The 24,456-nt window shown below is 38.6% G+C and overlaps 1 protein-coding gene across 3 annotated transcripts in view; it reads right to left on the bottom strand.

Annotated features, from left to right (window-relative positions):
• The window catches only part of nhsb (Nance-Horan syndrome b (congenital cataracts and dental anomalies)), a 78,002-nt gene extending 55,476 nt beyond the window's left edge, over positions 1-22,526 (bottom strand). For all 3 annotated transcript variants that reach the window (XM_038283244.1, XM_038283245.1, XM_038283246.1), the window contains exon 1: positions 22,138-22,526. In XM_038283244.1, coding sequence (XP_038139172.1) covers positions 22,138-22,417 — 280 coding nt within the window. In that variant the 5' untranslated portion in view covers positions 22,418-22,526. The remainder of the gene's footprint in view (positions 1-22,137) is intronic.
• Between the last annotated feature and the right edge of the window lie 1,930 nt (positions 22,527-24,456).

The following is a 24,456-nucleotide window of genomic DNA, read 5'->3' as shown; positions in this document are numbered from 1 at the left end:
GGTAGATCAGGAAATCCAGCTCTATAAAAGCTTGCCCTCCATCCCCTGCAGGGATAGCGCCACACTGTGGTGGTGGAACAAGCAAGATGTGCTGCCCTTGCTATCTAGACTGGCTGAAAACTACCTCTGTGTGCAGGCTTCCTCCACCCCATCTGAGAGGGTGTTCTCCACGGCTGGAGACACCTTAAGCCCTGAAAGATCCCGTATCCTTCCAGAAAAAGCAGATATGCTCATCTTTCTGCAAAAGAACTGTTAATTTTCCCTACTACTGTTTTATAATTAGTACTTTTTGTTATTTAAAATAGGTTATAATCCCATCATTTGTTATTAGACATTGTTTGTTATTAAGTTTGTTCTTGTATTCATTTTTCATTTAAACACAGATGTTACTCCAGTTTCACATTTCCTGTGGACATCTTGATCTTGTTGATTTTGTAAGATTGTGCAATAGTTAAGTAAACAAAGTTGATTCTGATAATCAAACTGTTTGTTCTCCTTTTTCCCCCAAATTGGAATCGAAAAAAGAATCGATAAAGAATCGAATCGTTTCATAGAATCGAAAAGGGAATCGGAATCGTGAAAATCTTTTCAATTCCCAACCCTACTTGTGCAACACGTTTTGTTTATGCTAACAGCAACATGACCAACATGTCATGCTAACCCCGAAATCCCTCATACTCCGTCAGCAACCCCCGCTCCGCCCCGCTGCGCTCCAGTCCAGACTGGCTGCTCAAAGCAAAGCCTACAGCCTCCACTGTGGCTTCCGTCCGCTCCCCTCTGAGTCCCTTGGAGATGGTAGAGAGCATGCTCGAGATGATTAAATTCAAAGCAGCAAAACATACGGAAATGATCCAGGGTTTCCGCGGATCATTTAAAATAATTACAATCCATTATTTTTGGGGGGATTTTTTCATTAATTTCATAAATTTTTATGGGATTTCGGTGTAACAATCAACATGTATCGAACCGAACCGAAAACCGTGACCACGAAACCGTGAATCGAACCAAACCGTGGATTTTGTGAACCGTTCCACCCCTACTATCTGTCTGTCTGGCCGTCCGTCCGTCCGTCCATATATAGAACATGCAGATATTGTATTACCAATTTAAACAAGACAAGTCTGCCTGCATGTGGACTAAATGATCAACTTTAGAAGCCTTAAAAAAGTGGAAATGTGGAATAAGGACTGATGTATGTCAGGTATTAATCCGTTATCGTAATCCATCTGTGGGGATTTTGCCTCAATGGGGTAATTTGCTGGGTAAAGCGCAATCACACATTTATGCACAATAGAGTGGAGGAGTCGTCAGTAAGAGACACAAGTGGTTAATTGTAATTTCTTGCCACTGTAATTATTCTACTACGCAGGGATAATTACTAGATCATGGAATGAGAGCAGGATCTGTCAGGATACTGTAATTATTTTTTACATGTTGTATCTTGAGTATTATTATTAGATTTGATTGCATAAACATTTCATTTTTAGTACTTTAAATGCTTATTTTACCTCTTTTCTACCCTATGGAACCACCACCGTCCAGGTTGAAATATCTGAACTAAATTCAGGTGGTGGCTCTTTATAAAAGAGATAAAGCTTCCTCAGATCATTGTCTGTAAGGGTTTTGTAATATAATATGAAGATGTTTTCACCTTTTCTAACACATTTCTTTTTTTTTACTATTGATGAATAAAAATTTCATTGCTATAATTACAGAGAATGACACCTACACAATTAATCAAAGTGTGCATCCTGTTGCAGAAAAAAACAATACCAACATTCATTCTGGTGAGGTAGTGTGATGGTCTGCTTTACTGCAATGGGAAATCCTTGACCTGTCAATTAATCTATCAGTTTAGAGAGAATTACGTATTATAATTATTATACTGCCAAGTATAATATTTATATATATATAATTATTATACCGCCAAGGCAGTATGATAAAATGGAGGCTTATATGTTTTTTTTTTTATTTAAACTATAATAATAATCACAAAAAGCAGATTTTTGTATTTACTTCAACTAGCTTCCACTCTTTTTATAAATTGTTTGACTTCAAAAGTAGAGGTTTGAGGAGTAAAACTAAATCAATAGAAAAAAACTAAAACCTAAAGAAGAAATACTTTTTCAGACTGTCTTGAAACTGATGTTTTATAAAAAAAATTATGTCATTCCTACTGTACAGAGTCATACTTTACAGAGTAAAAAATGTTTTTTTCCTCTATATCCTTGAGGAGACTCTTCTGACCTCTTCAATCCTCTTCTTTAACAGCTGTGCATGCCTGCAGCCATCATATCTAACACTACACTGCATCTCTAGCCTGTCATCCATAAGAATATGAGAGCACGCATCACGGAGGACCATGGTACATGCCTGAAAAACCAACATAAGTCCATCATTTTTATTCCTATGTACATTTGTCAACCATGAATGGAAATGTAACTTCCTGACATCACAGTTTTATGATGTTATATTTCTTAAATTGTTTTATATTTTATGTTTTATATATATATCAGTATATTTGGATGTATGTGTTTGTGAAACAGAAAATGGGCTAGGCTCAGATTCAATTGATTTTGACAGGTATGTTACTAATTGGTGCAGCCTTGGGTCAGCTGTCCTCACCTTTCACAAGCATGCTGTAAAATTGGATTAATTTAACTTGCCTTAATGGACAGAATTGGCAGTATAAATCATTTGAAGGTAAACTTTTCAATAAGAAACAAGTTATTATTCTGGTTTATAAAATAAGTAAATTAAAAATGTTCTGAATCCTCTTCTGTTTGAATCAAATATACAGATTTTAGGCACAGAATGGGTATCCTGATCCAGAAGACTGGGTTGCTAGTAGCCCAATTAGTTTAGCTTTTCTTTATTGCCTGCTAAGGTTCTTAACAAAGACAATATATATCAAGAGAACTATAGAAGCTCTTAAGAGCAGCTCAGTCCTACAACAAGCAACATACAGCCTCTGCTAAGCTTTTTTCTGCCTCATTTATTTATATCCTATGTTGGCAGTCTATTAAGTGAATCCACTATATCCTTCATTAGAATTATCTCCATAAGTTGGCCACAAATTCCCTGTAAAGAATAATAAATCCCTTTGTCCAGTATATATTTAAAACATAATTGATATAATTGGTTTTTAGAGATGGCTGATCTATCTATTTCAAGGAAGTTTCATCCACCTTATAGTATTGAAGATAAAATAGTGAGACAGAAGGGATCTTGGTGAATTATTATCAGGTCAGAGAGTCCACACAGACTGCGATTTGAGGAGAAGCAGAAGTGGAGCTGGCTGTCCAGGCTTATGTGAAGGTTAAAGAACCAACCACACAAGCCTTTGCTGAGCCTCAGCCTCTCCTACACTAGATTGTTACTGCACAAGATGGATGACCTGGAATTGCAGCTTTTTAAGAAATACAATGTACATGACTGCTATGTACTCAATATCATGGAGCTGCCTTCACCTTATGCTAATGTCGAGCCAGCAGGCCATACACTGCAATACTTGGATCAACTCAAAAAACTCTAGCAAGAGCAGGGGAGAACTGGTGCAAGTCAATAGACGTAACAATATAATGATCATTGACTAAAGCTGCTCCCCAGACATCAAATACGTGTCGACCAAATGTGAGCCTCTTTCCATAGCAGGAGTGGTTGTAGCATTTTATATACCAATAGGTACCAATTTTGCACTGCACTCTCTCTCTTTCCTGCTAAAAACCATAAAAACACAACATTGGGTGCATTGATGGTGTTCACATAATTGCTAAGGATCATAACAGGACCAGTGTAAAACCTGTTCTACAGAAATTCCATCAACATTTTTAATATATTATACAAGACAGGAGATCATTCAAGACAATGTTAATACCAACATCAAGAATGCATCAAGAGCCATTCCCGTCCCCTAATTCGGGCCAGTAGGACCATCACTCTATCCAGACTATCTCAGTAGATCTTAGATGGTGCACCAGGCCCAGCATAAAGACTATCATTACTTTTCCTGAAGGTGCAATCCTCAAATTAGTTACTGCAGAGGGACACAGGCTAAGATGCATGCTCCTGTCAATGAATACCATAAAGTTTGCCAGCACATGCAGCGTCCTTGATAATTTACAATTTGCTAATATGTGTGCCCACCTCCTCTTCCTCATCAAGATCTTCCTTATCAACCTCTCCCTGATTGAATCAGTCATCCCCTGTCTAAAATCTGTCCCCTGTCTAAAATAAATCCATGTGCCAAGGAAATCTGCATTCTGCTGCCTGAATGTCCTGTGGCCCTCACACAGGTAGCTTTGTAGTGCTTTTTCTAACTGCCATTTTTGATCTCCACCAGGTTGATCATGGAACAACAAGAAACACAGATAATGCTGTCACCATAACTCCTCCTTTGTCATGGAGCAGAAGCACAGCTACATTCAGATAGTTTTCATGGATTATAGATCAGCTTTTGATACATTCATTGCAGACATTCTGAGTTCCAGACTTGGCACACTGGGCTTCCCCTCTTTACATCTGACTGGATAAAGAAACTTTTGACCAACCAGCACCAGACCATGAGTTCCCAGATTAATAATGTCCAGCATTCCACTTTAGTTCTACTTATTATTTATCTGGGACACCTTTGATCGAATCTGATTGGGGAAAAGAGGGACATTCTGCAGAACATTTCGAGCTGTTTGGGTAAAACAACACCTAGTGTCAGATTGTGTGGTTTTTTTTAGAGGACCCAAATCCGGGAGACGCAAGCTGAGGTGTATTCTTGTAGATTTAATAAGCATAAGGAGGCAACGGAAGCAAAAATAAAAAATAGCAAAATAAAGAACACCAAAAACCAGAAGACATGACACATTATCTCTTGATGCAAGGCAGCCTTTCTTGCTTCTTACATACATGCAGAGCAAACTCTTATGCAGATACATTGTTTTATTTGTGATACGATTTTTACCAATAATTAACAAATATTTTTTTAGGTCTTTATAGAAAATAAAGTTAGTTTTTTTATCAGTGATTTCTAATAAAAAAAATATTTGACATTCTCAGACAAAAACTGCAGAGAACTCTCCTTACTGCTGAGCTACAAACAGAGCAGGCGCTACTGCTGACAAGGGGCCTTCCTTCTAGGTCTCCAGCCATCTGTCAAACATTTTGGGTGATGATGGGGTCTCCAGACACAGATGACAGCAGTTCACATGGTTCAGAGTGGCATGTCACTGGAGGATGGCACACAAATACACATCAGTGAGGCAGTTATGCATGGGCAAACACTACTGGCTCCAAACACATCCTCAGTCAAAGACTATCAAGTTTTACTTGACAACAGAAGTGCACTGTAGTACAGTTAGCACAGCTGGATTTCTGTGCCTATGTTACGCAAGAGCTATTTATAATTTGCTTGCATACTGTAACGTAAAAAAAATAGAACAAAAGTTTGGGTCTTCTTTTATATGCAAGTAAATTTAAAGAATTTGATTAGCATATGGAGTGAATTTAACGAGTTATTGTTTGTGCAACTGCTCTCCTATTAAGGGGTAACCAAAGCAATACCCAATACACCCCTATCCCTATTACTTGCCCTACTCCTACATTTAGTTTTCTTCCTGTGAGGATAGTGGGGTCCCAATTCCTCTTTACTCATAGGGGTAGTGGACATAATGGGATAGGGGGTGATTGATTTCAGATGCTGACTTGCTGGGAAAGGACCAATTTCACAGAAAACATGAAGAACAGGGATTTTAAGCAGAGTATCCCTGTTAACTTTTGAAAGTGAAACAAAGTAATCGGGGTTGGTGTTCTGTGTTCACCTGATTCTCCCAGAAAACAGAGGTTTGAAGCCCATTCAGGTGCAGCTGGAAATATGTGCAAGAGCACAGGCAGAGGCACCAGAACTGGGTCAAGGGGGCCAGCCGTGCCCCCTTGACCCAGTTGACCTCTTACTGACCCCTTGTCAGCTGGGTTTAATATCACTTTTACAGAATAATCATACCTGATAAAGGAAAAGGATAGTTAATGAAGCTCAAGTTTATGCCTTTTTTCCAATTGCTGGTTCAATTTACTTTTTTCTTTTCTACAGCTTTGTCTCCTCTCTTAAGGTGGTGCATATCTTAGGTATGTGCCTACATCACTATGCAGTCGCTATGCAGCAGGGTGTGTCCCAATTCCTAGGGAAGCCCTAACTTTTGTCACTTCAATTCAAGGGTGTGATGTTTAGTGGGTGAGGGCTAGCAAGTAAGGGCTGGTAATCGTAAGTAGGGGGTGCATTGGGATTGGTCCTTATGACTTGCTAGCCAGACTGGCCAGAGTTTTTATGATGGATGCCCTTCCTGCTGTAGGCAGGATTTAAACCCATTGGAGTCAAAGGCTTTTGTGAGACTTAATACAACTTAAATTGTTTCTATCTCACTGTGGCATACTGCATGAGTTTGTTCAATTCTGGCTGAAAAGACAACTGTATTAAGATATAGTTTGCATCAATAATCATTCAGAAGTTCTGTCTGCCCTGTTTTACAGCAATAATACAAATAGGCACATAAAAGGGATTTCTAAATCGTGAAAATGAAAGAGGCCAAACCTAAGCAGCAGAGCTCTAATTGTTTAGTTTTTTCATGAGTATCCATCTATCCATTTACCGTCATGCTTGATACCTTCTGGGCTTGCGAGGGGTGCTGGTGCCGGTCTAAGGACGCGGGTCGGGAAAGACCCTGGACAGATCTTTTCATGTAATTTCATTATGTTTTTCTGATGAGAATGAAGTGGTCTGACAGTTGAAGAACCGATTCAAAAGTTTGAAGATCATATGTGTGTATTTGACAGGTGAAGAAAAAAGAAGAAATGGAATCACTTTAGCTAAACTTAGCATAGAGGTACAGTAATTGGGGCATGGGAACAGACGACACTCACTTATGATTTTATTCAACATGACATGAGAGACTCTTTAGACTTCAATAAAGTGCTTTCTATCAGTGAGTCCTACAGAGCTACAGCTGGTTTGTCCTGTATAAACAATAATAAAAGCAAGCATAGCTGTCAAATCCCTTTATTTTTGGCTTGTTCCCACATGTTATGTCCAAATCGGTCTGTGACAACACTGGAGCACGTGATGTTATTCTATATATATATATATACATACATATATATATATATATTTTTTTTTTTTTTTTTTGAAAACATTTACCAGTTGCCATTTAATTATTTTCTTTGTCAAAAACATAAATGTAAGCTGTTGCAAGCCTCTACAATAAATGAGCATACTTATTCTTACCATAAACATAGCTATTACTCTTTTTGTTTTCAATTGGGTAGATAAAAAGAAATTTAATAAAAGGTTGCTTACTGCCCATGAAAGCAGCTTACCAAATACACACAAACATCATTGTTATTGTTTGGTAACACTGGACGACTGCCCGGAACAGTCTCTTTTAAATGCTTGGTTCATTGGTTCAAATTGTAAAAACCTGCAGGCACATTTGAAATAATTAACCACAGGACCCCACACTTTAAAATGTGCAGGCTAGCAAACTGTTGTTGGATAATGGTTATGAAGGATTAAATGCTTGTGAGAACATTTTACTTATTCAGTTTTCAACTGTAAAACTATTTATTTCTGTCATGCAAGGATTATAAAGACAATCAAATCCCAGTGCCAGAGTGTTGTACCATAGGAACTAAATGTTAGGGGGCATGTCCACTGGATCAAAAACCTCACCTGAAGACACTAATTTGCTAAAATGATGTTCTTTTGCTAACAGAATTATAAAGTTATGAGTTACTTCATTCTTCAGTTAAGGTTTTCCTAAGAATACACAGCTGTTTTGCTGTGTATTTATCCTTTGCAAAGAGGAAGGGAAGAGAGTAGGGAAAAGGAGGAATCAGAGTGAGTTTGCAGTTGGAGTGCAGCTAGAGAGACCGTTGCTTCCCAAACATCTTCTTTTGGTCTACAGACAGTGCTCAACAGTGCACAGAGGTAAGATTTTACTTAAACTTTCTTTAATTAACAACATTTGAGTTAAACAGATGCATACCAATTGATAGGAAACGCCTCAAGCTACTGGACTTCTTAAGTGGCATGATAAGGGAATAATTACAAATCAAATGCCATATCAAGTAGAGGAATGTGGGCCACCATGGCTAGATTATCATTGGGTACTGTTTTGATATACCTTATGGTAATATATATATTTTTTTTCTGACAGCTTTATAAAATTAAAAACAAAATAGGCATTTCATTATACTATTTGAAAAGGGCATTGGTTCAGTGAATCAGTCATACACACTGTTTGAGAATAAAGTGAGAATCAGCCCCACAAGAAGATGTTGTAAAGATGTTGCATGAAGCTGGTGAGAGAGCATCATTAACCAAAGTGAAACAAAGTCCCTTTACAGTCATTGGCTGAAAGGCAACAGACAGAAGGAAGCCATTACTTGAAAAGCAGCACATGTCATGTGAATATGTCCCACACTCTGATTAAGCCAAAACTGAAGTGCTTTCCCATGATGACCACAATTGGTCGGTACAAATGCAGAAAGTCAGAGGCGTTGATTAGTCTTTTGGATACTTAATGAAAAATGACAAAAAAAGTATATATATAATTTCACAGGAAACAGAGCGAGCCATAGATGAACAAAAATAGGACTTCATGGTGTAGCAGGAACAGGGAAAATACTGGAAGAACTAGCGAGGAGGACGAGCAAGAGCAGAGTTTATATACTGAGAGTGAGCATGCTGTAACAATAGACTCAGCCTGATTAGCTGATAGGTGGCAGCTGTAAAAGGAGAGACCCAAAGGTAGACCAGTGAGAGAGAGAATGGCTGGCAAACTAAGAAAAAAAGAATTACGTAAACTACAATAACTATGAAAATACCAAATTCATCAAAAATAGAAACTCTGGAAGCACAAGAAATCCCAAACAACCAAGACCCTGGAAATGAAATATAAAAAGAGCAAAGCTACACACACGCACACACACACACACACACACACACACACACACACACACACACACACACACACACACACACACAAATATATGTGTGTTAATTCCAATTCCTTAAATACTATTATTTCATAATTTACAATTATCTTAACTTCTTAAAAAAATGCATTTTCATACAGATGGGAACATGAGCCTGTTTTAAGCAATAAAATCCATGTACAAATAAATCAACTGAAAAGTAAGCTTTACGAGACCCTATATGCAGCCCATTGTTTTATTTTATTTAGTTTTTTCAGAATTCTCTCTCTGATCTCATCAGCCTAGCCCTCAGTCTGTGCACATTTTAGCAAAGTTATCAAAGTTTCAAGCCTTCAGAAGTTCAGAGGAGATCACAGGCAGAGCAGGCTGCCAGGCAATTAGTAACAGAAGAGTAGTAAAAGGATGTCTGGATATATTTTAACACTCATAAGAATAGTTAAAGATGTAAGAATTAGCTGAATTAATTAAGAAATAAGATTATCTGCAAGGAATACTTTCAACATACCGGCTACATTGGTAAGGGATAGGAATTAAGTTCTGGAATAATAGAGAAGACATGTGTCAGCATTAGGTGTAAAATAATGCAACAGAGGGATGTTTTATGTAGGATGAGTGGAGGGCCAGAGACTTGGAATGCCTTTTTTTTCCCCTTTGTTACAGATACAGTGACAACCAGATGTGCATTGGCCAACATTTAATTAAGAGTTGCTTTACTTAAACATAGTTTTACTAAAGTAAATTTAGAAATTATTATTCATGAAAATGAATTAGTTTGGTAAAAAGGCTGATCAAATTGGCCTACCACATGTTATGGTAGGCCAATGTGATACAAACATGCACATATATACACACGCACACACACATGTTCCTTCAATTCCTTCTCTTCGATCTTCCATTGTAGGAGATGTTTAATGAGTCCTTCATCATTTGGGACCATCTTCCAAGTGTATTTTTGGAGCAGGTTTCATCTTCAATGATGGCTGTGATGCTCACTAGGCCCTTCCATCCTTCTTTGTGCTTGGTGTATAGTCTGTGGATGCTGAATTTGTGGTGGAATCCATCATGCATGGTCAGTGGAAGGGCTGGGCGATATGGAAAAAAAGCTTATCGATAAAAAAAAATTGAAAATTTGATCGATATCGATAATTATTGAAAAGATTTGAAACCATATTTTATGTGCAGCTCTGCCTGGACTTTTTATGATATTGCTAAATGATTTAATTTTAGTAAAGAACACAGACTTCCAATTAAATATTTATTTAACCAACGTTTTTAACCATAACAATTGTTTTAAAGAACAATAACTTAAGAGACCTGAGTTATGTTATTAAATACTGACAAAGAATAAACTAAAGTGACCAGAAAAGTGACCAAAATAAATATAACAAATAAATAAATAGAATACCCTATTTGGGTGGGAATAGTACACCACCAGCTTGTGGTAATTAGAAGATTGTAGGACTAGGCTACCATGTAAACTCCACTCAACAAAAACAAAAACCCAAATCAACTCACCCTTTAGCCTAGCATTTCTATGGTATTTTTTCTCACCCCTATTCTTCTAGAGGTGCTGCTGGCACCTCGTTATGGTTCAGCTTAGTTTCCTGCTTTAACCCGAGTTATTACTTTGAAGTCGCTGGCCCCTCAGCATTTTTCTCTCAGTTGTTAGAACTACGTGGGAAACTGCCCAGAACTGAATATATATATATATATATATATATATATATATATATATATATATATATATATATATATTTTTTTTTTTTTTTTTTTTCCCGAAATTCCCGAAGATTCCTCGGAGGAGAGACGCGCCGTGGCCTGTACAGCTCGTACTCCTGCGGATGTGAGCGTCTAAGATGATGAAGAAAAAAAAAAAAGTTGGTTGTGTTATCAGGCTTCATTTTCACTGGTTCCCTACACATTTCACAGATGACTGTGGTTTGTTTTTTGTCAGACTTGCCATGACCGAAATACTGCCAAACTGGCGAACTACAAAAACCCTTCTTTGGAACAATTTCCTCCGCCTCTCCTTGCTGCGACATCTTCATGTGCTCTGTGTTGTGGTTTGAGAGGGCAGCGCTTTGTGACGGCGTGCCTGGGTCCGTGATTGCGATTGGTTGGGAGGAAGTAGTGACTAGCATAAACCTACATGATAGGATACAAAGAGAAGGAAGGAAAACTGTGTTTCTTTATCAAACTTTTATCGACTCCCTTTTTTTCTATTGTGCCACACGTCTATCGATCGATATATATCGTTATTGAATTATAGCCCAGCCCTAGTCAGTGGCTTTCATGTTTAAACAGCACAGATTGAAAATCTATTTTACTTGGTGTTGTGCAAATTGAATAATAAACAGGTGGACATTAAAGGCAATTAGCAAGAAACACTCAATAAAGGAGTGGTTCTGCAGGTTGGGACTACAGACCTCTTCTCAGTACCTATGCTTTCTGGCTGATGTTTTATTCACTTTTGAATGTCAGTGGTGCTTTCACACATTTAAAATAACAGGAGATGGATTCTACAACCCCCACACGTAGCTCAGGTAGTGCAGCTCAATTAAGATAGCATATCGAGGCAAGCAGTGGCAAGAAGGTTTGCTGTTTCTGTCAGAATAGTGTCCAGAGGCTGGAGGCGCTACCAGGAGACAGGCGCATAAACTAGGAGACGTGGAGGAGGCCGAAGAAGGGTAGCAACCCGGCAGCAGGACCACTACCTCCACCTCTGTGAAGTAGGAGTACTGCCAACCAAGGTTGATGTGATCCTGAAGAGATGTTAAGGCAATCAGTATGTGCAGACGTGTTAATATGAGTTATTTAATCATATTAAGTGCTCGTAATCATATGGAGTAGACAGGAGGAGGTTTGGATTAATCCATGCTTGCAGCTGTGTTGGAACGGTATTGTTCCAGATATGATCTACGAAATGCTTGTGATAAGCTTTTGATGGAATATTTTATATCTGTATATTTCTGAAGAAAAAAAATCATCATTGTGTACCAGAATAAAAATCATTAATAAAGAACCTATGGAGAACTAGTTAGGGTGTGCTATTAACAGATCTACACTAATGTAAGAGCACATTAAAATCCGGTGGATGGATCCTCCTCTCATCTCCCTCCAGAGCTTTTTTTTCTGTTTTTCTGAAGTTGACCACTGTAACACTGGATGTTGTCATTCTTCAGCTTCCCCTTAAGATACATTTTTAGTGCTGTATAATATATTTTTAGTGCTGAGTTAGGATGAAATACCTTTAATTTGCTCTGTAAACACCTGCTCTCCTCTGCGTTTCCATGTCTGAACTTAGGAAGGTGTTCTCCACTTTCCAACAGCTCTCTCCTCACAGGAATGACCCATTAATCGTCCACTATCCTGAAAAAGTACATCTGCTCATAAAAACTATTTAGCGCGCTACACACAGGATGACGTTATGGTCCACTATCCTCTGAAAAAAGAAATGGACCAGGCTGAAGTTGGCAGCCGATTGTTGCTCACTATCAGAAGTTGAATTAAAAAAAAAGTTGCTACAACATTCAAAAACTACAACACGCCCTTGAAGTATATTGGTTATTTATTCTCCAGGTGCCCATTTTTTATGTTGTTAAAACAATTTACAGAACAGTACTGTGTGTGACCATTTTTTCTGTGACCATACCAAGCAATATCCCAGGTGTAGGCTATGTGACCCTTTTTTCTATAACCTCTTTGCAGCTGTAAAAACCACAATTTCCCCATTGTGGGATTCTATTCTAAAGGACAGAAGAAGTAAGGGATGTCCTTCAGAGCTGATATCAGTTATTCAAACAATAAACAGAAGAGTTGTTATGGTCACCTTGTTTGCCAAACCGGAGCCTACTGTAAGTCACCTTCTAACTTTGGCTTCCTATGCTTCCCATGTTTATTAAAACAATGAAATGATGAACAAAGACGTTGAAGATTACACTTATCAACATTCAAGTCTAAACCATTAATGTACAAATAACAGATGGTAATACAAAAACTAAAACATACCTTTACAGATATCCTCCATTTCTCTCCTCCTTCTGTTGTTGATCTGATCCTTGAAATTCAGCTGCTGTCAATCTACTGGATGAGCAGATCTACAGTTTTTTTCTGTCTTGTTTTTCCTCTTTCTCCTGCACTGACTGCCCAAAAGTGATGCCACTGATGACTCAGCTATTCATGCGAACTGGCGTTGCTTCTCTGGAACCTCTTTAGTATGGTCAAAACAGGTGCAGCTCATTCGAAAACACGTTCTGGAACCCGAATGGGCTACAAGCCACGTTGGAGGAAAAACCCAATTTGCTTACCATGCAAGCAAGATAAATTGTCGCAAGATTTGTAACTTCATACACTGCAGAAAATACATATTCCCAGAAGCAAATAGATGCATTAGCCTCAATACAAAAATGTTTCGGACCAATGAAATGCAGTGACATGCAACAAATATGAATGTGCCCCTCAGTTTTAGGTAAAAATGTAATGCTTAAAAAATCGATAGTAGGAACAAAAAGATTGATATTATATCAGGCAGCCAAAGATCACCATATAATGCTGAAACAATTTTTTACCACACCCCTACTTAGATAAATGAAAAAAAAACTTAAAAAAAACGCACAAAAAGTCGCGATTTGTGCCTTTGTAGATGGAAAAAATGTTTGCACTTTCCTCTTGATTTGGTATTGTGGTTTCATGCAAAAAAACAAGATATTTCACAGCTGCTACTGCTTTGTGATTAGTTAAAAGTGCAGCATGCAGGCTGGTGCCACTTTGTGATTTACCCAAACAGTGTGACAAATTTTACTGAATGTCCCTCCCTTTGGTAAACACTTTCCACAGGAGCCTTTTTAAGATATTGTGTAGAATTAAAATAGGACAACATGTATCAATCTGGCTTATGCCAGGTTAGCCATTTGCCTGGGGTAGTCAAAAATATGTATAGCTCTCGACTACATCTACTATTTACCTTGCAATCCCCTTTTTGTAGATTACCTTCCATCTCTTTGTCACCATCCTGCCAAATTTCCCTCTCCCTTTATGCTTTATATACATAAAGCTTACATGGAGCGCCATAACCAAGTGGCTGGAATAACATACAGGCACATCTGTGCAGAGTATGGGCTAGAAACCCCAAGATCAAAGTGGCAAACAGCTCCAAAGACGGTAGAAAATAATCAAGCCAAGATCCTGTAGGACTTCTAGATACAGACGGACCGAATGGTAATGGGGAACCAACCGGACATTGTGGTGGTGGACAAAAAAGCAGAGGAAAGCCATTGTGCTTGACATAGCAATATGAACTGACCAAGCAATACCAAGGATACCAAAAGAACATGAAAACTAGAGAAACACCAGGGAAGTGCTAGAGAAGACCTGGAAGGTCAAAGCATCAGTGGTACCCCTGGTCATTAGGGCACTCACTTACAGAGTGGTTACAGCAGATGCCTGGAAACACATCAGACATCTTGGTCGAGAAGAGTGCAGTTCTAGGAACAGCAAAGATACTGTGCAGAACCCTCAAGCTTCCAAGCCTCTGGTAGAGGACCTGGAAGTATATGGGGTAAACCGCCCACGATGGGTGAAGAAGACTTTTTTTTTTAAGTGTATATATATATATATATATATATATATATATATATATATATATATATATATATATATATACTATATATAGACTGGCTGTCTGCAAAAGGACCCTACAGCCCCATTTACACTACCCTTTTGAAACCGTGCCGAGATCGGTCCGGGCACGGTAACCAAGATAACTGTTGAGTGTAAATGGCACGCAAAACTAAATCGGACCATGCCAGATATAACTGAATCCCAATAAAGTGGTACTAGTTCATTAGTAGGGCTCGGTGCGGTTCACTTCTGGCACGGTTCACAGATAACAAAGGGCGCATAAGCAGACCATGTCATCTACTTACAGTCAGCAATCTGTAATCATGACATTTCAAACATTTATAAAAACACTACCTTCCCTACCTTGCCACACCATTTCTGCTTAGTAGTGTGATGTGTCAATGTCTGTCATTGTTTCCTGCATCTGATTAGACTATTGTTCGTTGTATCCAATTCCCAAAAGCCGACTGTCAAGTAAATTAGTCAAAGGCTGCCTTTTTTGCCTGACTTCCTGAATGTCATGGGCACTGCCATGTTGGTTTGCTTGTTTAGCTCTAGAGAGCAGTAGTACACTGGGAGGCGAGTAACCATGCTGCAGTGGTGTGTAAATGGTCGTAAAGAACTGAGCTTGGCACGGTTAACTGCTCCAACCTCAGTCCGAACTCGGCACGGTTTGGTTTTCAGAGGGTAGTGCAAATGGGGTATATGGTTTCCACACATTCAGGACCTGAGCTTGAGATGAAGAGCCACCCACCCCAACCAAGAGTGCAAGGGGTTGATTATAGAATACCTTTATATTTTTTTACATTTAGATATGTGAGTATATATATATATATATATATATATATATATATATATATATATATATATATATATATATATATATATATATATATATCCACCACTGTCCTGTGTGACCTTTCTCTTTCTTAGCCCTTTACTTCTATCAAAAATCTTCACTCCTCTCCAGTTCATGTCTGGATGAAAATCAAAGAGCATTAAAAATTTTATATACTGTCAAGAAGCAGAAGTCTTCCCATGCTGCTGTTGATTGTGAAAGTAGGACAGTGAAGAAAGAGGTATAGATGGCAGGAAGAAAGCACAGGAGGAGAAGGAGATTTAGAATGGAGATAGGAATGGAAAGATGAAGAATAGAGTGGTACCGCAAATAGAGGCTGTTATGCTGAGACTTAAAAGCTCATCATGTGTTAGCAGCACTGGATTGGGTTGTGTTTGAGACCGTGTTTACCTCTACATGTGGTTCTCACTTGAAATAGTTGTTGTTACAACTATATATATGTCTATATATCTATCAATCTATCTATCTAGATAGATAGATAGATAGATAGATAGATAGATAGATAGATAGATAGATAGATAGATAGATAGATAGATAGATAGATAGATAGATAGATAGATAGATAGATAGATAGATAGATAGATAGATAGATAGATAGATAGATAGATAGATAGATAGATAGATAGATAGATAGATAGAAAGATAGATAGATAGATAGATAGACACAATTACTCCAGACAACTGAGAATCAAGCTGTTTTCTATAGTTATTTTGAACATTCATGTTTTTTATCTTCTTGAACTGCTATTTTTCATGTAAATGATAGCAAGTAAAATCATATGACTAAAGGACGACTGACTCAGCTAAAAGCATAGACCAGGCCTCCGTCTCTGTCCTGTTACTATGCAGACTTGAAAGACAGAGCAGTCTCCTGTGCTGCTACTGGCCATCCTCTCACAGATCACATTCAAAGTCAAATTTGGTTAAATGGTGTATTGGGAAGAAGCAAGTGTTGTCAAAGCAGTGTTGTCCACATCAACAGCCCTATTTCACCTCATATGACAGGGGTTGTGTGTCCAGAGTAGAGGTGGGCGATACCGGGATTTTTTAATCGATCCGATACCAAGTAAATACTGGGTCAGTATCGCCGATATCGATACCGATACCGATACTTTTTACATTTAAGCTGCACTTGCCTGTTGCTTTTTTTCTATAAAGTTCTCAATCGTGGAATAAATAAGAGATTATCTAATGTTAGCTTATTTTAGCTAACAATTTTTAATGGGATAAATGTACTGGGTTTTTTCAAGGTCTTAACTACACTTTCTGAGTAATATATGATGTATAATGAAGTGCTGCAGACGATGACCACTGTTATCTACCTGGATATTCTCTGGAGGACTGAAACGCTTGGGTCAAAGATGTCTGTCTGAGGCTGGAGGCGGGTCTTTGGTCTCTCTCTCCATCCAAGTCTGAGTGAGCACTCACCCAGCAACCGGCAGCGCGGTTGTCTGTGTGACGTAGTGCTGAGTGGGCAGGCCAAGCTAAGCCTGCGCGCTGATTGGCTGGCGCCGCTGAGCCATGTGACTGTAGGAGAGGGGAGGGGGAGCAAAGTGCTGTTACACATATGGGGAAACTGGTGACTCCGCAGCAGTCAGCGCGCGCGAGAGAGGATAAAAAGTATCGATCTTGTTAAACGAATATTGTTCAACATAAATACCAGCGTTGGTATCGATAGTATCGATCCTGGGATCGATCCGCCCACCTCTAGTCCAGAGCCCAGAGAGTGCATGCAGAGTATTTAGCCCCTAGATTCATCAAATTACCTGGAACCTAAAATGTGTAATACGTCTTTAATTCTGACTATTTAACATGAATAACATAATAACATAATAACAACGACTATGAATCTAACATGTTTTTAAAATGAAACAAATCTAACAAAGAAAAATACTTTGGAACTCCTCCTTTTAAAAAAAGGTAAACATGGTTTTGAATTATGAACAGTCATTTAGATCTGTAATGATAAAGCATGTTACAGCTGTAAACGTGACTCTTGATTAAAAAAAGACCTTTTTAGGATCTGTAGCTGTGTATTAGCAACTTCAAGAATGGAGAGAATACCTCACGTAAAACGCTCAACTATACTGCAAAAGTAAACAAGCAAAGAGTGCAGATTTTCTAACAACCAAAGAAAAGTGGATGGAAACGGATTATAGATTAACAGGAACCTTGGAGTTAAGAAGAGGACCCCGACCGAACCTAAAAGAGAAGATAACACGTTTTATTCTTTATGCCTTGGCAATGAACAACAGCTTGAGCAGTGGTAAACAGCCATGCCACATAGGTGACTGCTGCTGTTGTGTCTGAACATAAAGTTTATCCATTAAGACATTTTCTAAAAAAATTTTAAAGAAGCAGGCTAAATACAATATAGGATGTTATGGTAATCCATTTTTATTGGAGGAAAACTGTTGCAGTTTTAGACCAAATTTACCAACGGGGGAAGGGGTTGGCACTGTTTTTTTATGGCACAGAATAAAGTAATGAAAATAAGTTGCAAAGCAATATTTCTTTGTTTGATATATTAAAAGGGCCAAAGACGTACTTGCAGTTCTGGAACTGCAGGTTGTAAATCCATGATCAAATTGGAGACAAAAAAATGTTTCGGGCAATATATCGTGATTTTTGGCTGCCTGATATAATATCAATCTTTTAGTTCCTAGTATCGATTTTTAAGCATAACATTTTTACCTAAAACTGAGGGAAAAGTGGGCTACCTCTGCACCACCAGTCTGGCAGATAGTGCTGTGGAGCCCTTTTGCTGTGCTGCGCAGCGCAATATCTGTAGTTGAGGCAGTCACAGTGAAAGAAGTGAACTGACTCAAACCCCAAGCAACATGGATACCAAAATAACTGAAGGATCAACGTCATCTGATGAACATATACAGAGGTTGCTTTTTTATCTTTTCCTTTTAATTATAATAGCAGGAAAAAATATCGCAATACAGTGATACTATCGTATCTTGACCCAAGTATCGTCACATATCGCAACACCCATGTCAATACTCACCCCTAAGTCTAACCCATCCCCAATATGTGTTGCAGATTATTTATGGGGGAAAAGACCTATTTTGCTTTCTCTTTCTCAATTCATATGATGAAATGAAACAATTATAAGTTTTACACAAGTTGCAATTACAACAAAAACAATCATTTATCAACAAATCAAAGAAAACAATAATGGATGGTAGGTGGAGGGAGCTGCAGTGCATATACCTTGCTTGATCTCATGGCATGACTGCTGAATTCACTAATAAATGAGCAAATACTTTGGCACTTACTGATACAGGAAAAACAGGGGCCAGAACAGTCTCTGGTTGTACAAGAGCCTTAGCCCCTGGAGGCCTCTGTCTAGAACCGCCCATGGTAGGACCTTACCAAAGAATGGCTGTGCATGTTAGAATCCATGAATAGTGCCAGTATTATAGTGTTTCAAATCAGTTTTTATCACATTATAATTGTCCACTTTAGTGTTTATAAGAAGGGGTGGAGGAGACTGACTCAGGAGGAAGCTTGGATCCTTCAGTGATGTCAGCAAGATGTTGCATACCTTCAACAAGTCTGATGTAGAGAGTCTGCTCTCTTTTGCCATCATCTATAAGGATAGCAGCATCATATTAGTTGACTTAAAGCTCATCAAGCTCATAAAGAAGAACATGTTCTGGGGACTCAAGATTCAGAGTGTAGAAGAAACACATTTAACTTGCAGAAACTATAGTTTTAAGATTAACAAAGTATTGAATTTGGTATTAGAATTTAATTGAATTACAGTGTTTTTTGTTAGACCATTAAACCCCCTTCAAAGGATACCCACATTTTAAGCCATCCAAACTATTCTTCTCAATTTTAGCTTGACACTTGGCCATTATTTCTTATTACACTTGGTCAAGTCTCCTAACTTGAATAAAGGCGCTATATAAGTACATGCCATTTACCATTTATTTATATGTACTTTGACAAAGGTTATTGTATGAACGGATTCCAAGGTTAGGCGTTCTGAGCATAACATCAACACTCTTCTAAACTTTTGTTCTCAGCAGCTATGTGCTCTTTTCCTTCACTCTCTCTTTTGTAACTGAGAATTAAATTGATTATTTTTAGCTGCAAGCCTGGAAGTAACAGTTGTGAAAATTATATGTGTCCTAGGATGTGAGCTGTAGTTTTCCTGCCCCTTGAATGACCCCGAAGACCAACACAACTAAAATACATGTTAGCACTAAAATCTTGACTTGGCACTTGTGTCTTTCAGAGCACAAATAGATAAATGACACAGAGAATGTGTCAAATAAATTAGTCTCATAAAGAAAACCATCGCACTTGATAGTACACTCATAAACCAATATTAAAATTGAAGAAAGACAAGAGCAGACTGTTTTGTTTAATTGTCCCACACAACACATTTTTCCACAACTGTGACAGACAAAAACAGTCTGAGCACCATCTGAATGCTGCCTGCTGCCTTGTGGGGGATTTCTCCAAGTTAGCATGATGCAAAATGCCTTGAATCTCGATTCTTTCCTACATTAGGTGAAGAAACCGCTGTCATCAGTATTAAATCTCACACCAATGTTGAGTTTAACATATTCATGCATGCCACTTAATAGCATAATGTCTGAGTGTAGATAACACTGCCCTGGGGTCGAGTAACTGAAATTAGGTTACACACAACTTATATGAACTCATGCTGGCACTAGTTAAGATATTTTTTTCTTTAAAATATTTTTAATATGGGATAAACATACTGATGTTACCACATATGACATGGCGGTGAATTTAAATGTAATCCAAAAGTCCACTGTCTGACAAATAACATTTTTAAAGCTTATACTTATTTTTTCATATATATACATATATATGATAGGCTTTTTTCTACAAAAAGATACATCTGTCTTGGACCAGGCGACCAGTGCAATTATTCTCATTAAACCAACTCCTTGACCAATGCTTTGTTTCTGTGTTTTCATCATGCCATTAGAACACACAGCTGTGATAGCAATCCTAATGAGGTGGGTTCTGCAAGACTGATTCCTGTCCACTGTCACCCTTTGCTTCCAGGATGAGAGAATGTTGCATAATCCGTTCTTAAACATATACAGAAGGGACTTCATAGACAGATTCATAGCATCAAATGAATTAACTTTTAACCACATTTACTGATGTAAGGGCTTTGAATTGAATTGCTTGCAACATAATAAAAAGATTATTACTGGAGTTTATTGAATGAATGTTGAACTAGATTTGGTTGTCTTTAATTTTGCCTTTTAATATTTGTTTCATGAGAATTATTACAGATATTTGTGTATCAAAATAAAATTAAAAAAAGTGTGGAAGAACAGCTCAGGTGTTTAGAGGTAAGTGTTTTAAGTTGCTTGATCACATGGAAAAATATTCACCATCCTCATAATTTAAATTATAGGGATTTTTTAAAACCAATACATTTTGTATATAAACTGATTTCTAAGTTGATGCCGGCTTTTCAGAGACAACGTCAGATCTATGAAGTGATGCAAGAAAAAAGGGATTTTGAAAAAAAAAGTCAAGCACTTTATTTACAATTTAGCGTGCGCTTCTTTCTTCCACAGCCTCATTCATCCAGATCTAAAGGAAAGTCAAAACAGAGCAAACTGATGAAGACATGGCTGCTCCCCCCTCCCATATGCTCTTGACGGCTTTACATCTAAAGAGCTGCTCATAAACCTACAGTTGCCTTTCCCCCAAAATGGGATGTTTTGTTCAAGATATAATTTGCTATACTGAACAGGGGAGATTGCTGCACAGGGCTGGAATCTAAACGTCTAAAATCTTCAGAGAAAAGCTTGAAGGACTGCAGAGAACATAAATAATATGTAGCTGGCGTGCAGAACGCGCTGTTACAGAGCAATGCAATGAGTCTCCCCGCTGCCAAGCCCGCTTTTTTTATGTGATCTGCCCACAGCAAATACATCCTGTCAATAGGATATTGGAGCGATCAGACAATTATTATATTTCCCCAGCAACATGCTCATTTCGGGTTGTTAATGATGCTGTCTCGGTGCCGCTGTATGTGGAAAGGGTGGGATTGGCGCACGGGGAGTCGACTGACAAAACCTCTTTTCTCACACAATCACATGCACGGACGATAAAAGGGGAGGAATATTTATAGATCTTTAAAAAAATAAATGATCCGTAACTTTGCTTATTCAGTCCGTGCACGTTCAGAGCCGGGGCCTTCGTGCAGCAGAGAGAACATGCTTCAGGTGTGCGCTACCCGCAGTGATGGTGAGCCAATGCAGCGGCAACACACGCCCCTCCGCTCGGCGCGCGCTGCCAGCCTTGGAGCGCACACACACACACACACACACGAACCGACTCCGAACCGATCATCCACGCACACGCGCGCGCACCCACAAGGAATAACACACAAACAAGTGTGAGCCGCTAAATAAATGAACAGTCTGCCTTAAGCATGCGCTGGATACTTTATGGCGATGGGAACAGCAGACGTGACACATTTTAATTTTAGGGGGGTTGGGGAGGGGGTGCCACTGGGTAATATATATATATATATTTATATTGAGAGAGGAGGACGCCCTTTGAAGCATTAGAAAAACCCCAGATATGAATGAAATCATATAACATCAAAGACATTTTCTCCTCTTTCGGTGGACACAGCTACAGACTTGCGGTGGTCTACTTACGCACTGCCTCCTTTTTGGGGTCCAGGGCACTGGCTGTCTGCTGGATCTGGCCTATTTTGCTCTGAAGGAACCAGACACGCTTGTTGGTGCTCATGATGTCGTTTTCCAGCTCCTGAAATAAAGAGCAGGCGTGCCGCGCCAGGTCGGACAACTGGCGCAAGGTCCGCGAGAGAACCACATTACTGATGGCACACAGGTCCTCGAAAAGCACACCTTCATCGTTGGGGATCTGGTGTCTGCACAGAAGCTGCGGTTCCACAATCCTTTTGGCGAATGGCATTTTGTTCGCCAAAAATAACAGACACTGCGAGCCAAGTGTAAATCCCCACTGCCTAGAAGAAAAGGGTATAAACGGGGTAGAGACAACATCCAAATATATAAAATCCCGGTGAGGTTCAGGCCGACGGCGCGTTATCCCCCGGGCGTCAATCCAAACTTCCTAGATTCTCCTTGAGATCCTCCATCCTGCTGCTCGTTTCTGGGGATCACTCACACTCCCGCTCACACTCACGCACACACACGCACACACATGCAGGACACAGCTCAGCCCAGGTCAGCGGTGGAAGGATGCGTGTTGAGTCTGCGATCATGGGTTGCCTCCGTGCAGCGACAATTCAGCCAAAGCGCAAAGGAGGAGACGCTGGTGCAATTCAAAATAAGACACGTTGCGATAGAGGAGGGCAAAAAGCATGCATGCAGAAAGTGGAAGCGCTATAAAATAAAACAGCTTCAAGAGGAGCATTTCCAACATATGTATTTTATGGAAAACCATGATTAGATTTTCATCGTTTGGAAAGCGTGTTACTTTTGTTTTGTAGGGCATTTTTTTCCTTTCCGACGATATTCTTGTTATTTTTCAGGTTGGTGAATCAGCTTGTGGCCATCCCTGGCCTGAGGAGTGTTCAGACTGTGGAGATGAGAGCTGACTGAGAAAAAACACGGAGATGTGGATATCCTGGGACAGGGGATGGTCACAAAGTTACAGTAATGCTGTAAGCATGCATGATGGGGATGGGTTTAATTACCTTTTATCAGGAAGACTGGATTTGATACATCAGTATAAGTTCAAACGTACTGGCTGTCATTCTGGCATCACTATTGAAATAAAGACCTCTTATTGTGAGATTGATCTAGTGGAAATTTTAGAAACACATTTCACAGCTTAACAAAAGTCAGTCCAAAAAAAGAGAAAGCAAGCAGGGAACATAAAGCTCTCAAACATCTTGTTTATGCAAATATTTAAATGCTATTTCAACATAAGAGAAAGGCTGCAAACACATTTTACTACTTGCTAAATGATCATTGTATAAATTCTAGCATATGATGTTATTGATAGTGTTAATCTTTTTTATGACCATGGTTCTTCTGATTGCTGCTTCTGAAAGGATAATACACTATGCCACAAATCTCAAATCATCTCAAAATATATTTCTAAACAGGACATTAAGTGCGATCCACTGTTTAACAATTACCAGATCTCAATCTAGTGGAACAGTTGAGGCGTTTTCAAAACATGTGAACAGATAGAAGTCAAAACTTCCAGCAGCTAATCAGTGTTGCTGTTGACAGCTTCCCTGGACAGTGTTTCCAGTAACACAGTAGAAACATCTCTCATTTTCTTACATTATTGATAACTGTCTGTACTTTGCCAAAAATAAGGCTGTAGGAACCATTGTGTGGTGAGATCAAGTTGATCGTTTTGTAAAATTTCTGTACCCTATGACTTAAACTTGTTAAAGCAGAATTGAAAATGCCAAAAAAAAAAAAACAAGGACCTTTACACTGCAATTTATAATTTCATATGATTGTTGCAGATGTAACATGTAAAATGTGAATGAAGTGATTTCTTAGACAGATAGAGAAAAATGCCTCTATCAAAGTCTAAACTAAAGGTTTAAACATTCACGCAGTTATAGGTTATTGTAGCAATAAAATGTCTTTATTTCCCTATTAAAGCATGTTTGCTTTTCAGTAGAGATGTTACATGTGGAAATGGATTTGAGATTTTTCATTATTGTCTTACTTTTTCTTCCTCAGGAGACATAGTTTAACAAACCTCCCCGCGACTCCCTCACTATTTCCCCCCCATTACCCCATTCAGACAAAGTCATGCCCATGGCCAAAATCAAAAAGGTTAGAAAATAATCTTAAATGAGTTAATCATGAAAATATGAAAAAAACATAATATTGCCCTTTCAAAATCCACCAGGTCAAATTACATATATGATACATCTTTGAAAGCTAACACCTTCTAGTTTCTGGAAATATATATGGAAATAGTGTGACTAAAACACGGCCTGCAGCAGTTAAAACATGACT

The sequence above is a fragment of the Cyprinodon tularosa genome, unplaced genomic scaffold, assembly GCF_016077235.1.
Source record: "Cyprinodon tularosa strain WSP-4 unplaced genomic scaffold, ASM1607723v1 ctg191, whole genome shotgun sequence".
Taxonomy (NCBI): domain Eukaryota; kingdom Metazoa; phylum Chordata; class Actinopteri; order Cyprinodontiformes; family Cyprinodontidae; genus Cyprinodon; species Cyprinodon tularosa.
This window is presented reverse-complemented; position numbering and strand designations above follow the sequence as displayed.